General features: G+C 43.0%; 1 protein-coding gene across 5 annotated transcripts in view; it reads right to left on the reverse strand.

The window, feature by feature from the left end:
- Positions 1 to 16,890, reverse strand: part of LOC139418250 (active breakpoint cluster region-related protein-like) — a 258,195-nt gene that overhangs the window by 117,134 nt on the left and 124,171 nt on the right. For all 5 annotated transcript variants that reach the window (XM_071167563.1, XM_071167561.1, XM_071167560.1 and 2 more), the window contains 4 exons: positions 12,712 to 12,897; positions 5,433 to 5,540; positions 5,044 to 5,104; positions 420 to 472 (listed from right to left, as the gene is read on the reverse strand). In XM_071167563.1, the coding sequence (XP_071023664.1) occupies positions 420 to 472; positions 5,044 to 5,104; positions 5,433 to 5,540; positions 12,712 to 12,897 (408 nt within the window). The remainder of the gene's footprint in view (positions 1 to 419; positions 473 to 5,043; positions 5,105 to 5,432; positions 5,541 to 12,711; positions 12,898 to 16,890) is intronic.

Here is a 16,890-nt window from a genome sequence, read left to right on the forward strand (position 1 = left end):
ATCAAATGCACTGGGAGCTAGACTGGAGGAGACGTCTCGGCTTCCGCTTTCCACTTGGTTGAAGCCCATCCAAGGAGAGTATATTGTTTCTAACAGCATGTCATTTCGATACACCGTGCAGAGGAAAGGTTTGGCAAATGGAATGGAACACTTCCTCTCAGCAGCAGAAGGTTTGACTTTGCAGGTGGATCCAGAACCAAGCTGCATTGTTAAGCTCTTCGGGACTTTCTAGTTCAATTCCTCCCAGCTCCATCACTGTGTTTCTCATGACTACACAACGTGACAGCACTAACTCTTAATCCCTGAGGTGTATCAATCTTGTCCTATCTATTCAATCTAGCTCTCCCTTGTGGTCCCCTCTAAACCAATCTTGTCATTTGTCTCTAGGCAGATCAGGAATCCCTCATGGCTGTACTCACATGAAGAACCAGTGTGCTTCTGGTCACACGGTCAATCGGCTTGTACAGGAGAGCTGTGGGAAAAGACAAGAAGAGGGCACTCAATTTGGTTTGGCACGCACACAGACAATGCAGAAAAACACAAGTCAAAAAGTCTATCACAAGCTTGGCTGGGCACAAGTTTCTTGCGGTAGGGGGCAGACAATTCTATCATTCACAATCTCAGGTGTCAGCTAACCTGCAGAGACGGACACACACAGACACTAATGTCATTCCCTCTAAGCTCTGCTATTCACTTCCTGCTGAACAAGGTTGTGTTCAGAAACCTTCCCATTCAATCCACAGGATCAACTTTCTAACCCGGTCTACATTTCTCGTTCTCACGCCGCTCTTCAAATGATATATCACACACTCAGTCGATCGTGCTCGCTCTCACACACTTGCAGCCCTTTGGCTCAACTTCACAATGATAGACTCTCAATGGTAACAGGGTTTACGTAATTCCTTGTCGGGTTTGTACGTGTACACACACACACACACACTCTCTCTCTCTCTCTCTCTCTAGGGTTTTTCTTTATTTTTACTATTTTCTACATTGTAGAATAATAGTGAAGACATCAAAACTATGAAATAACACATATGGATTCATGTAAGAACCAAAAAAGGTGTTAAACAATTCAACATATATTTTAGACTCTTCAAAGTAGCCACTTTTCCATGATGGACTGTCATTTCTCTATGCTTACTTGAGCTGTTCTTGCCATAATATGGACTTGGTCTTTCACCAAATAGGGCTATCTTCTGTATACCACCCCTACCTTGTCACAACACAACTGAAGGAAAGAAATTCCACAAATTAACTTTTAACAAGGCACACCTGTTAATTGAAAAGCATTCCAGGTGACTACCTCATGAAGCTGGTAGAGAGAATGCCAAGTGTGCAAAGCTGTCATCAGTGCCTCGCAGCACTCTGAGCAGCCTTATTGGTTAAATAGCAGTTTGCTTCCATTGCAGATTTACTCTGCTACTACGGAAACTACGCAAACTTGTGTGCACACACACTCCAAATCACATTTATATCCTAAACTTCTCTTAAATCAAATCAAATTTGTCACATACACATGGTTCGCAGATGTTAATGCGAGTGTAGCGAAATGCTTGTGCTTCTAGTTCCGACAATGCAGTAATAACCAACGAGTAATCTAACCTAACAATTCCACAACTACTACCTTATACACACAAGTGTAAAGGGATGAAGAATATGTACATACAAATATATGAATGTGTGATGGTACAGAACGGCATAGGCAAGATGCAGTAGATGGTATAGAGTACAGTATATACATATGAGATGAGTAATGTAGGGTATATAAACATAAAGTGGTATAGTTTAAAGTGGCTAGTGATACATGTATTACATAAAGATGGCAAGATGCAGTAGATGATATAGAGTACAGTATATACATATACATATGAGGTGAGTAATGTAGCGTATGTAAACATTATATTAAGTAGCATGGTTTAAAGTGGCTAGTGATACATTTTAACATCAATTCCCATCAATTCCAATTATTAAAGTGGCTGGAGTTGAGTCAGTGTGTTGGCAGCAGCCACTCAATGTTAGTGGTGGCCTTGAGATAGAAGCTGTTTTTCAGTCTCTCGGTCCCTGCTTTGATGCACCTGTACAGACCTCGCCTTCTGGATGATAGCGTGGTGAACAGGCAGTGGCTCGGGTGGTTGTTGTCCTTGATGATCTTTATGGCCTTCCTGTGACATCGGGTGGTGTAGGTGTCCTGGAGGGCAGGAAGTTTGCCCCCGGTGATGCAGACCTCACTACCCTCTGGAGAGCCTTACGGTTGTGGTCGGAGCAGTTGCCGTACCAGGCGGTGATACAGCCCGACAGGATGCTCTCGATCGTGCATCTGTAGAAGTTTGTGAGTGCTTTGGTGACAAGACAAATTTCTTCAGCCTCCTGAGGTTGAAGAGGCGCTACTGCGCCTTCTTCTCAACGCTGTCTGTGTGGGTGGACCAATTCAGTTTGTCCGTGATGTGTACAATGAGGAAATTAAAACGTAGTACCCTCTCCACTACTGTCCCGTCGATGTGGATAGGGGGGTGCTCCCTCTGCTGTTTCCTGAAGTCCACAATCATCTCTTTTGTTTTGTTGACGTTGAGTGTGAGGTTATTTTCCTGACACCACACTCCAAGGGCCCACACCTCCTCCCTGTAGGCCATCTCGTTGTTGTTGGTAATCAAGCCTACCACTGTAGTGTCATCCGCAAAATTGATGATTGAGTTGGAGGCGTGCGTGGTCACGCAGTCGTGGGTGAACAGGGAGTACAGGAGAGGGCTCAGAACGCACCCTTGTTGGGCCCCAGTGTTGAGGATCAGCGGGGTGGAGATGTTGTTACCTGTCTCTGTCTCTTTCTTCTTCCTCTCCTTCTTTCACATCTCAGGAGCCAATCCTGTTACCCAACCAGATCTGTGACACTAAGCTGATATCCCAGGAAGCATTGCAGCGGAGACAGAAAGAGAGATGTGTTGTGACAGACTGGGTGAGAACCGAGAGAGAGATTGCAAGATGGAGAAAAATATAGACAGGAGAATATGCTAAAAAAAAGCCAGAGAAATCCAAGCCCCTGTTGACATGTTGACTGAACATCCTAAGCTTTGATAATGAGCTGCTTATGATCTCTGACTAACACTTCACTTACTTATTCTCCCCCTCCCCAAAAAAACTCCCAGCTCCTGCTTTGTACTGACTCAACAGCCTTCGTCTCAGTCTCGTCATCTCCAAGGACTCAGTCAGGAACTCTGCAGTGCTGATAGAAGCACAGTTCAAAGTGAGAGGAAAGAGAGGAGAAGTGGAATGAGGGATGCTGATTAGAGGAGTGATGGAGAAGTGAGAGATGCTGATTATAGGTAACCAATAGAGCTTCACAGTGGGGTGCCTGTGATGGAACCATCAAGGTCACTGGGACAACCTGACAGACAGCTCCTCCTCAGTAACCAGGGTGTCCATGTGCGTCAAAGCCAATCAGCAGTCCTGGATATACAACACAGAGAGAGATAGAGCTCTCTCTCTCTCTCCCTCTCTCCCTCTCCCCCTCTCTCCCTCCCCCTCTCTCTAACATTCTGTGAAATTGCATAGCGCCAAATTCAAATTACAGAAATCGTAATATTAAACATTCATGAAAATACAAGTGTCATGCATAATTTAAAAGCTTAACTTCTTGTTAATCCAGGCGCTTTGTCAGATTTCAAAAAGGCTTTATGGCGAAAGCACACCATGCTATATTATCTGAGGACAGCGCACTGCACACAAAAGCATTACATACATTTTCCAACCAAGCAGATGCATCACGAAAGTCAGAAATAGCGATAAAATAAATCACTTACCTTTGAAGATCTTCATCTGGTTGCAATCACAAGGGTCCCAGCTACATAAGTCCTTCTTTATATCCCCCAAAAAAGTATGTTTCAATGGCGCACTTGACTCAGTAATCCACCAGTTTCCGTCGTTCAAAATGCATACAAAATTAATCCCGTAAGTTACCAATAAACTTCTTCTAAACAAGTCAAACGTTCCTAATCAATCCTCAGGTACCCTATTATGTAAATAAAATATAAAATTCAAGACGAAGAATACCGGAGATCGTTACCGGAGATAAATAACGAAGCACGTGCACTAATCGGAATGCGCTACAAACACTACAGCCAAAAGGGGATCCACTTAGAAAAACTACAAAGTCTTTCAAAAAAACAAGCCTGAAACTCTTTCTAACGACTGTTGACATCTAGTGGAAGCCCTAGGGACTGCAATCTGGGAGGACTTCCTTTTTATATTCCCATTCCCAGCTATTGTAATCAGAGGTGAGCTGAAAAAAATAATAATTCTGGATGGATTGTCCTCGGGTTTTCACCTGCTATATCCGTTCTGTTATACTCATAGACATTATTTTAACAGTTTTGGAATCTTTAGAATGTTTTCTACTACCAATGCATACCCTAGCTTCTAGGCCTGAGTAACAGGCAGTTTACTTTGGGAACTCATTCATCCAAACACTGCCCCCTAGCTCAAAGAAGTTAAAGGCCCAATGCAGCGGTTTTATATCAATATAAAATATTTCTGGGTAACAATTGAGTATCTTACTGTAATAGATTTCTATTCAAATGGGAAAAAATTGCTTTTAAGCAAAAAACGATTTATCAAGCAAGAAGTTTGCTAGGACTGTCTCGGGGTGGGGAGTGGCAAACTAAAGACTGTTACCAGAGAGAGGTTTGGAAATCTCTTTGTTATTGATACATTAAACCAATTCAACGCATGGTGATGTCACCATGGAAAGTCAAAACTCCCGCCCTGTGTAGATTGTATTTTCAACCAGCAACTATTAGAAAATAACACAGATACATTTTTTCCCACACTTTTACAGTGTTAGTTTAATCAGCTGTTGTACAATATTATTTAAAACACAGGAAAAACATAATATTGACTGCACTGGGCCTTTAAAAGAGCCATAGCAGCTTCAGTACCTTCAGACACACACATCTAGATCAGAACACATCTATTATATTTATGTGTTTTTCTTACTCTGTAAAATCCACAAAAGTTTTTAAAAAGTTATTAGAGAACGCATCTCCTTACCTTCCATGGTGACATTTGTGGTACAGTCCTTAGAGTCCTTGGGTCCCTTTACTTTCAGGTTCTGGAAGAAAATGTATGATTTGTGATTACTGGTGTATTACAGTTTTAGCAGTATAGGAATTTAGCAGTATAGGAATTTAGCAGTATAGGAATAGGGTATAGAAGCAAGACACAAGCACACAAACAAACAGCCTGAGGCAGAGTTGAGCTGAGAGGACTAATGAAGAGGAATGGGGCTGCAGCTGCAGACTGCAGGGCTGGACAAACACACACAACAAATATACACACACAACTCACTATACGAGTACAAATTGTAGCACTCACAACTGATGTAATTTACCGGCTGGCTGGCGCGCGCGAGAGAGACAGAGAGAGAGACCAGCACTTACCTCAGAGATCTTCTGGAACTGGGTGTTGGCCTGGCTGCATTTCTCTGCTGTCTCCACCGCTGTCTTGTAGTTGTCAACAAAGGCCTTGTACACCCCCAGCTGGCTGGCCTGGAGCACAGAGGAGAGGACACAATATTAACACCGTGGAGAGAGGAAGAGGAGGATGAGGAGGAGAATGAAAGGTGGCATCTGGATGAAAAATAAGACTAAGTCAAATCAAATGTTATTTGTCACATGTGCCGAATACAACAGTGTAGATGCTTACTTACAAAGCACTTAACCAACAATGCAGTTCAAGAAATAGAGCTAAGAAACTTTTATTTTATTTAGTAAATATTAACAAAATAGCAATAACGAGGCTATATACAGGTTTGGTGATCAGTAATAAACCAGAGAGAGTGACTAAATCATTCAATATGGTTACTGGGCTATCTGATCATAATCTGACACTTATAGCCAGAAAGCTGTCTAAGAGCAGGTTTAACCTCTCTACTGTTAGAAAGCCGGATCAACTAAGAATACCTAAGAGTGAATTAAGCTATTTTGAAAATGCAATTAAGGGAATTAACTGGAATGATCTCTTGTCCTATACAGACGTGGAAGCTGATAGTCAGGTTTTTCTATCCACAATCCAGACTGCAATAAATGGTTTCCTAAAGAAAATCTAATCCAAACCTGGCCAAAAGAGCACTCTTCCTTGGCTAAATGGAGAAATCTGGAAATTGATGAAAGAACGAGATTATGCTCTAAAAATAGCCCTAAGATCCAAATTGGAGCATGACAGACGTAGGTTTACCATGTTGAGAAATAAGGTGATGAAAGAAATCAGACAGGCCAAGGCAAACTTTTTTATTAACATAATTGGTGAAGCAAAGGGAAATTCTAAATTGATTGGGAGAATCTAAAAAAAGTTAACAGGGAAAGACCATAGTAACACTGCAAAAAGACTAGAAATCATGGTGAATAACAATCTAACACAGGATGCAGGAAACAGCAGAGGTAACACCCCCCTATCCACATCAATGGAACAGTAGTGGAGAGGGTAGCAAGTTTTAAGTTCCTCGGCATACACATCACAGACAAACTGAATTGGTCCACTCACACAGACAGCATTGTGAAGAAGGCGCAGCAGCGCCTCTTCAACCTCAGGAGGCTGAAGAAATTCGGCTTGTCACCAAAAGCACTCACAAACTTCTACAGATGCACGATCGAGAGCATCCTGGCGGGCTGTATCACCGCCTGGTACGGCAACTGCTCCGCCCTCAACCGTAAGGCTCTCCAGAGGGTAGTGAGGTCTGCACAACGCATCACCGGGGGCAAACTACCTGCCCTCCAGGACACCTACACCACTCGATGTTACAGGAAGGCCATAAAGATCATCAAGGACATCAACTGCCTGTTCACCCCGCTATCATCCAGAAGGCGAGGTCAGTACAGGTGCATCAAAGCTGGGGCCGAGAGACTGAAAAACAGCTTCTATCTCAAGGCCATCAGACTGTTAAACAGCCACCACTAACATTGAGTGGCTGCTGCCAACACACTGACACTGACTCAACTCCAGCCACTTAAATAATGGGAATTGATGGGAAATGATGTAAATATATCACTAGCCACTTTAAACAATGCTACCTTATATAATGTTACTTACCCTACATTATGCATCTCATATGCATACGTATATACTGTACTCTATATCATCGACTGTATCCTTATGTAATACATGTATCACTAGCCACTTTATTAACTATGCCACTTTGTTTACATACTCATCTCATATGTATATACTGTACTCGATACCATCTACTGTATCTTGTCTATGCTGCTCTGTACCATCACTCATTCATATATCCTTATGTACATATTCTTTATCCCCTTACACTGTGTATAAGACAGTAGTTTTGGAATTGTTAGTTAGATTACTTGTTGGTTATTACTGCATTGTCGGAACTAGAAGCACAAGCATTTCGCTACACTCGCATTAACATCTGCTAACCATGTGTATGTGACAAATGCAATTTGATTTGATTTGAAATAGCAATAGCCTTCAATTCCTACTTTATTGACTCTGTCAGGGTATTGACACAGAACCCCTCCACTGGTTTATTGGGCTCGTGCTAGTGAATGATGCTCAACCTGTCTTCATCATAAGGGACGTTTTTGAGTCAAAGGTGAACAAGGTGATTAGCTCACTCTAAAGAAGCTCACTCTAAAGAAGCTCACTCTAAAGAAGCTCACTCTAAAGAAGCTCACTCTAAAGAAGCTCACTCTAAAGAAGCTCACTCTAAAGAAGCTCACTCTAAAGAAGCTCACTCTAAAGAAGCTCACTCTAAAGAAGCTCACTCTAAAGAAGCTCACTCTACCTTTCTTAAAAACTACAAAGAGTCACTCATTGGCCACATTACTAAGATCACCAACACATCTATTGGTCTCGGGTGTTTCCAAGGGTATGGAAGTCGGCCATAATAACGGCCATCTTTAAATCGGGCGACCCTGCTGACGTGAGTAACTACAGGCCCGTTAGTATACTACCTGTGGTGTCAAAGTTTGTTGAAAAGTGTGTAGCAGAACAACTGATTGCCCACCTCAACAACAGCCCTTTCACATTACACTCCATGCAGTTTGGCTTCAGAGCAAAACACTCCACAGAAACGGCCAACTGTTTTCTTCTGGAAAATGTGAGGTCCAAACTGGACAATGGGGGCGTTGTTGGGGATGTGTTTCTGGACCTAAGGAAGGCTTTTGATACTGGTAACAAAGAGATTATCATCACAAAATTGTCCAAGTTGAACTTTTCCCCCGATGCCTTGAGATGGATGAAATCATACCTTGAAGTCAGAACTCAGTGCATCAGAGTGAGCAATGAGCTGTCGCCCACTCTTAGCTATGATGTGGGCGTGCCCCAAGGGTCAATACTGGGGCCCCTCCTGTTCAACCTGTACATTAATGATCTGCCTTCTGTCTGTACTGGGTCTGAAGTTCAATTGTATGCAGATGATACAGTGATATATGTGCATGCAAAGAGCAAACAACAAGCTGCACAAGAACTCACTACTGTAATGGTCCAGGTTACAAAGTGGCTCAGAGACTCATGTTTGCATCTCAATGTGATTTTTTTTTTGTTGCATGTTCTTCACAAAGAGGGCAACAGATGCTACTGAGCCAGATGTCTGTGTGTCAGGGGAGAAGCTCCAGGTGGTATCTGATTTTAAGTACCTTGGCATCATACTTGATTCCAACCTCTCTTTTAAAAAGCATGTGAAAAAGGTAATTCAGATAACCAAATTCAACCTAGCTCATTTCCGATTTATACGAAATTGTTTGACTACAGAGGTAGCAAATCTGTACTTCACATCTATGATACTCCCCCACTTAACATACTGCTTGACTATTGGGACCAAGCTTGCTGTACAACAACTATTCAGTCTGTCTACAAACAGGCTCTCAAAGTGCTTGATAGGAAGCCCAATAGCCATCATCACTGCTACATCCTCAGAAAGCATGAGCTCCTGAGTTGGGAAAATCTTGTGCAATACACCAACACATGTCTTAGGTTTTCTGTTTAACAAAAATACTGAGCTCCCCCTCCAAACAGAAAACCCAAACATATGGCAGCAGATCCACAAGGTCTGCCATGAGAGGTGACTGTATAGTTCCCTTAAAGAAAAGCACCTTTAGTAAATCTGCTTTCTCTGTGAGAGCTTCCCATGTCTGGAATACACTGCCATCAGACACACATAACTGCCCCACCTATCATACTTTCACAAAATGTATGAATACATGGCTAAAGTTCAATCAGATTTGTGATCATAATCCCTAGCTGTGTATTGCCGCTTTCCATGTTGTCTGTAGCTTGTGAGGTGTGGAAACACTTTGTTGCTTTTATGAATTTTGTCTTGCTGCTTTTTGTTCTATGTTGTTCTGTCTGTATGCTACATCTTACTTGTCCTATGTTGCTCTGTCTGTATGCTACATCTTACTTGTCCTATGTTGTTCTGTCTGTATGCTACATCTTACTTGTCCTATGTTGTTCTGTCTGTATGCTACATCTTACTTGTCCTATGTTGTTCTGTCTGTAAGCTACATCTTCCTTGTCCTATGTTGTTCTGTCTGTATGCTACGTCTTGCTTGTCCTATGTTGTTCTGTCTGTATGCTACATCTTACTTGTCCTATGTTGTTCTGTCTGTATGCTACATCTTACTTGTCCTATGTTGTTCTGTCTGTATGCTACGTCTTGCGTGTTCTATGTTACTCTGTCTGTATGCTACGTCTTGCTTGTCCTGCTCACTGCTCAATGATTGTCTATATTGTAATTGTTTTTAATAACTTGCCCAGGGACTGCGGTTGAAAATTAGCTGGCTGGCTAAAACCGGCACTTTTACTGAAACGTTGATTAATGTGCACTGTCCCTGTAAAAATACAATAAACTCAAATAAATAAACTAAATCTACTTTGTGCGTCACACAAGTAATGTTTACAACAATTGTTTACAGACAGATTATTTCACTTATCACAATTCACAATTCTAGTGGGTCAGAAGTTTATATACACTAAGTTGACTGTGCCTTTAAACAGCTTGGAAAATTCCAGAAAATGATGTAATGGCTTTAGAAGCTTCTGATAGGCTAAGTGACATAATTTGAGTCAATTGGAGGTGTACCTGTGGATGAAATTGAAGGCCTACCTTCAAACTCAGTGCCTCTTTGCTTGGCATCATGGGAAAATCAAAAGAAATCAGCCAAGATCTCAGAAAAAAAATGCCATTATTGGGAGCAATTTCCAAACACCTGAAGGTACCACGTCCATCTGTACAAACAATAGGACTAAAGTATAAACATGGGACCATGCAGCCGTCATACCGCTCAGGAAGGAGATGCGTTCTGTCTCCTAGAGATGAACGTACTGTGGTGTGAAAAGTGCAAATCAATCCCAGAACAGCAGCAAAGGACCTTGTGAAGATGTTAGAAACAGGTACAAAAGTATCTATATCCACAGTAATACGAGTCCTATATCGACATAACCTGAAAGGCCGCTCAGCAAGGAAGAAGCCACTGCTCCAAAACCGCCATAAAAAAGCCAGACTACGGTTTGCAACTGCACATGGGGACAAAGATTGTACTTTTTGGAGAAATGTCCTCTGGTCTGATGAAACAAAAATAGAACTGTTTGGCCATAATGACCATCGTTATGTTTGGTGGAAAAAGGGGGAGGCTTGCAAGCTGAAGAACACCATCCCAACCGTGAAGCACGGGGGTGGCAGCATCATGTTGTGAGGGTGCTTTGCTGCAGGAGGGACTGGTGCACTTCACAAAATAGATGGCTTCATCAGGAAGTAACAAAATGTGTGTGTACGCACGGGTGTAATTTGACATCTGCTTATTAATGTCTTCCACTAACATATGTACTAAATGAGTTAACCTAATCATACAGTTACGTAAGTATAATGCACATTACAAATGATTTTATCCAATTTAAAATATAGATTAAAACGTTGCTTCTGACAAAACATTACACAGTCACAAAACACCATAGTAAGTGGAACACTGTACTAACTGTGAATCACATCAGTCTGCTCTGTCACAGAGTGGTGTTGTATCATGAGGAGCCCTAACTCCTTTAGAGACCTTCCTTATGAGGGACAGAACACTGCTAACCCAATCAGATTAAATGGAAGCCTTCCCTTACCCAATCAGGAGAAACGTCCCCACCCTCTCCACACTCTGCGGATTAATGAGCAGAGTAATGCAGGAAAGAGACTGGGCCTAATGTGAGATATTACATCCCATTAACACTCACTCACTGATACTACACTGTCTGCTTACACACAGACAGAGAGAGAAGCAGAGGGGGAGAAATAAACTACAGGAGAGACAGGGAGAGGAAGAGGGAGAGAAAGAGTGGAGGAGGGGCATAGGGAGAGGAAGATGGAGAGAAAGAAAAGACAGGAGAGACATAGGAAGAAGAAGAGGGAGAGAAAGAAAAGACAGGAGAGACATAGGGAGAGGAAGATGGAGAGAAAGAAAAGACAGGAGAGACATAGGGAGAGGAAGAGGGAGAGAATGAGGGGGAGAAGAGAAGAGAAGAGGAGAGAAGAGAAGAGAGAAAAGGGAAGAGAAGAGAAAAGAGAAGATAGAAGAGAAGAGAGAAAAGAGAGAAAAGAGGAGAGAAAAGAGGAGAGAAGAGAAAAGAGAGAAGAGACGAGAAAAGAGAGGAGGAGAAAAGAGAAAAGGAGAAAATAGAAGGGGGAGAAGAGAAGAGGAGAAGAGAGAAAAGGAGAAAAGGAGAAAAGAGAAGGGGGAGAAGAGGAGAAGAGAGAAGAAAATAGAAGAGAAGAGAGAAAAGAGAAGAGAGGAAAAGAGGAGAGGAAAAAAGAAAATGAGAGAAGGGGAGAAAAGAGGAGAGGAGAAAAGAGGAGAGGAGAAAAGAAAAGGAGAGAAGGGGAGAAAAGAGGAGAGAAGAGAAGAGAAGGGGAGAAAAGAGAAGAGGAGAGAAGAGAAGGGGGAGAAGAGAAGAGAAGAGAGAAAAGAGAAGAGAGAAAAAGAGGAGAGAAGAGAAAAGAAGAGAAAAGAGGAGAAGAGAAAAGTGGAGCGGAGAAGAGAAGAGAGGGAGAGAAGAGAAAAGAGGAGAGGAGAGGAGAAAATAGAAGAGAAGAGAGAAAAGAGGAGAGAGGAAAAGAGGAGAGAGGAAAAAAGAAAAGGAGAGAAGAGAAGAGAAGAGAAGAGGAGAGGAGAGGAGAGGAGAGGAGAGGAGAGGAGAGGAGAGGAGGAGCAGACTAGGGACTAATGGCTCGGCAGAACCTGGTCTAATTGAATGTTTATCCTAGAGGGGTATAGACTGTAGATTGAACAGAAGCAGAGTTTGAACAGAGGAATGTGATACCACCATATCTACTTGTGCTTCATTTTACTGCAACAAGGTGAATAGTCACTCAAAACAGTGATTTATTGGAACTAGACTAAGTTGTCCTTCAACTTCCTGTTCTTCAAGCCTTCTTGGGACTCACGGGGTGCAGGTTTGTATTACAACCCAGTACTACTAAGGCTGCATTTAGACAGGCAGCCCAAATATGATCTTTTTTTCACTAATTGGTCCTTTGACCAATCAGATCTGGAATAAAAGCTAACGTGAAAAGATCTGATGTGATTGGTCAAAAGACCAAGATTACAGAATTAGTCTGCCTGTCTGCACACAGCCTAACACACCTAATTCACTAAATCAAGGGCTTGATAATGAGTTGGATGGATTGATAGATTGATTTGATTGATTGATTGCCAGTCTTACCAGTTTCTTGAAGAGGTGTCCGACTGCGACCTTCTCATCCCACTGTTGTATGTGAGGGAGGAGGGCGTCGTAGAACTCTTTGTGGATCGCAAAGATGTCTTGGATCTTATAGAAGATGGTCTCTACCTGCTGTATGGTCAGCACCGGCTGGGACGTGGTGGCTGTCGCCTTCAGGGGGCGCATGGGCTGCACACACACACACACACACACACACACACACACACACACACACACACACACACAAGAGAGTTAATATATGTGTAATATGTGTATGTCTGTAAACAAGCACTGACACTTTCAACAGTTAAATAATCATTATCCTGGGCAGTGGTCAGCAGATAAATAATCATTATCCTGGGCAGTGGTCAACAGATAAATAATCATTATCCTGGGCAGTGGTCAGCAGATAAATAATCATTATCCTGGGCAGTGGTCAGCAGATAAATAATCATTATCCTGGGCAGTGGTTAGCAGATAAATAATCATTATCCTGGGCAGTGGTCAGCAGATAAATAATCATTATCCTGGGCAGTGGTTAGCAGATAAATAATCATTATCCTGGGCAGTGGTCAACAGATAAATAACCATTATCCTGGGCAGTGGTCAACAGATACATCATCATTATCCTGGGCAGTGGTCAACAGATACATAATCATTATCCTGGGCAGTGGTCAACAGATACATAATCATTATCCTGGGCAGTGGTCAACAGATACATAATCATTATCCTGGGCAGTGGTCAACAGATACATAATCATTATCCTGGGCAGTGGTCAACAGATAAATAATAATTATCCTGGGCAGAGGTCAACAGATACATAATCATTATCCTGGGCAGTGGTCAACAGATAAATAATCATTATCCTGGGCAGTGGTCAACAGTGTAGTCCTTTCGTGACATTAGGGCACTGCAGCATGACTAAAGATAGGAGAACACAGGACTGCTGTTCCTTCCAGCACGGAGGGAAAAACCGCTCTGAACAGACCACGATTACAGACAGGAAAAAACATCCAAAAAGGTTGGTAAAAAACATCTGTAAGCTTTATGTACTACAGTGAGATCACAGCTCTCTGAATTCTTATCTGGACTTGATAAGCCTGGGATCATCCATCTCTTCCCTCCAATCAAAACAGAATCACATCACCAGGTCAGGTCACACTCATCTCCACATCCAGGTTGAAAATCAGTGTCATAACAATAACGTCACTGTTCAAAAATTAGGAATAAGCTTAGAGTACATCAGCTTCACAAATGATGATGCTTTGGCCGAAATACACTTGTTTTGACCCATTGACATAACCATGAGTTATTCACAGGCTAATGCGGTGTTCAGGTAGGTAACACCACCTTGGCAGGATGAAGCCGGATGGCTTTGTTTTCATTGAGACAGAGCCGGACAGCAGAGTCTGTCTGAACAGAGCGCTGGTGGAGGACCAAACCAGATAAACACAACCAGGAAACGGACCGTCCGGGCCCACTGGACTTTATCAGGACAAACACACACATGTCAAACAGCCTCAACCCTAGCACTGCGTGAAGATAAGCCTCAACCCTAGCACTGCGGGAAGATAAGCCTCAACCCTAGCACTGCGGGAAGATAAGCCTCAACTCTAGCACTGCGGGAAGATAAGCCTCAACTCTAGCACTGCAGGAAGATAAGCCTCAACTCTAGCACTGCGGGAAGATAAGCCTCAACTCTAGCACTGCAGGAAGATAAGCCTCAACTCTAGCACTGCGGGAAGATAAGCCTCAACTCTAGCACTGCAGGAAGATAAGCCTCAATTCTAGCACTGCGGGAAGATAAGCCTCAACTCTAGCACTGCAGGAAGATAAGCCTCAACCCTAGCACTGCAGAAAGATAAGCCTCAACCCTAGCACTGCGGGAAGATAAGCCTCAACCCGAAGCTAAGTAGTAACATTAACATGATGCCTTCTAATTGCAGTCGCTGTACTCGCCTTACGGCGAGGATAGCTGTGCTACAAGCCCAGCTTCAGACGCAATCGCTAGGCAAGGGTAATTTCAGTGTAGGAAAGGATGAAACAGCGTCTGTGCCACCAGTAAGTACAGATAGTAGTATAAATCCCCTGGCACAGTCCCCGCAGCCGGACAACTTTCTCACGGTTTCTGGAAGGAAATGCTGTAGGAACGCTCAACCGGTGTCGCTCATTCAGCCGACAGAAACTTTCAACCGGTTTTCCCCATTAAGCAGCGGGTCGTAGTCAGAGGCCGAGTCTTCTCTGGTCTCTACTCCTCCCTTTACGGGGTCTGAGACGCCGAAGCTTCCCACCTTTAGCTCTGACAAATAGAAAACTCTAGTCATTGGCGACTCCATTACCCGCAGTATTAGACTTAAAACGAATCATCCAGCGATCATTCACTGTTTACCGGGGGGCAGGGCTACCGACGTTAAGGCTAATCTGAAGATGGTGCTGGCTAAAGCTAAAACTGGCGAGTGTAGAGAGTATAGAGATATTGTTATCCACGTCGGCACCAACGATGTTAGGATGAAACAGTCAGAGATCACCAAGCGCAACATAGCTTCTGCGTGTAAATCAGCTAAAAAGATGTGTCGGCATCAAGTAATTGTCTCTGGCCCCCTCCCAGTTAGGGGGAGTGATGAGCTCTACAGCAGAGTCTCAAAACTCAATCGCTGGTTGAAAACTGTTTTCTGCCCCTCCCAAAAGATAGAATTTGTAGATAATTGGCCCTCTTTCTGGGACTCACCCACAAACAGGACCAAGCCTGACCTGCTGAGGAGTGACGGACTCCATCCTAGCTGGAGGGGTGCTCTCATTTTATCTACCAACATAGACAGGGCTCTAACTCCTCTAGCTCCACAATGAAATAGGGTGCAGGCCAGGCAGCAGGCTGTTAGCCAGCCTGCCAGCATAGTGGAGTCTGCCACTAGCACAGTCAGTGTAGTCAGCTCAGCTATCAGCATTGAGACCGTGTCTGTGCCTCGACCTAGGTTGGGCAAAACTAAACATGGCGGTGTTCGCCTTAGCAATCTCACTAGGATAAAGACCACCTCCATTCCTGTCATTATTGAAAGAGATCATGATACCTCACATCTCAAAATAGGGCTACTTAATGTTAGATCCCTTACTTCAAAGGCAATTATAGTCAATGAACTAATCACTGATCATAATCTTGATGTGATTGGCCTGACTGAAACATGGCTTAAGCCTGATGAATTTACTGTGTTAAATGAGGCCTCACCTCCTGGCTACACTAGTGACCATATCCCCCGTGCATCCCGCAAAGGCGGAGGTGTTGCTAACATTTACGATAGCAAATTTCAATTTACAAAAAAAACAATGACGTTTTCGTCTTTTGAGCTTCTTGTCATGAAATCTATGCAGCCTACTCAATCACTTTTTATAGCTACTGTTTACAGGCCTCCTGGGCCATATACAGCGTTCCTCACTGAGTTCCCTGAATTCCTATCGGACCTTGTAGTCATAGCGGATAATATTCTAATCTTTGGTGACTTTAATATTCACATGGAAAAGTCCACAGACCCACTCCAAAAGGCTTTCGGAGCCATCATCGACTCAGTGGGTTTTGTCCAACATGTCTCTGGACCCACTCACTGTCACAGTCATACGCTGGACCTAGTTTTGTCCCATGGAATAAATGTTGTGGATCTTAATGTTTTTCCTCATAATCCTGGACTATCGGACCACCATTTTATTACGTTTGCAATTGCAACAAATAATCTGCTCAGACCCAAACCAAGGATCATCAAAAGTCATGCTATAAATTCACAGACAACACAAAGATTCCTTGATGTCCTTCCAGATTCCCTCTGTCTACCCAAGGACGCCAGAGGACAAAAATCAGTTAACCACCTAACTTAGGAACTCAATTTAACCTTGCGCAATACCCTAGATGCAGTTGCACCCCTAAAAACATTTCTCATAAGAAACTAGCTGCCTGGTACACAGAAAATACCCGAGCTCTGAAGCAAGCTTCCAGAAAATTGGAACGGAAATGGCGCCACACCAAACTGGAAGTCTTCCGACTAGCTTGGAAAGACAGTACTGAAGAGCCCTTACTGCTGCTCGATCATCCTATTTTTCTAACTTAATTGAGGAAAATAAGAACAATCCGAAATTCCTTTTTGATACTGTCGCAAAGCTAACTAAAAAGCAGCATTCCCCAAGAGAGGATGACT

The sequence above is a fragment of the Oncorhynchus clarkii genome, chromosome 10 (assembly GCF_045791955.1).
Source record: "Oncorhynchus clarkii lewisi isolate Uvic-CL-2024 chromosome 10, UVic_Ocla_1.0, whole genome shotgun sequence".
NCBI classification, from domain to species: domain Eukaryota; kingdom Metazoa; phylum Chordata; class Actinopteri; order Salmoniformes; family Salmonidae; genus Oncorhynchus; species Oncorhynchus clarkii.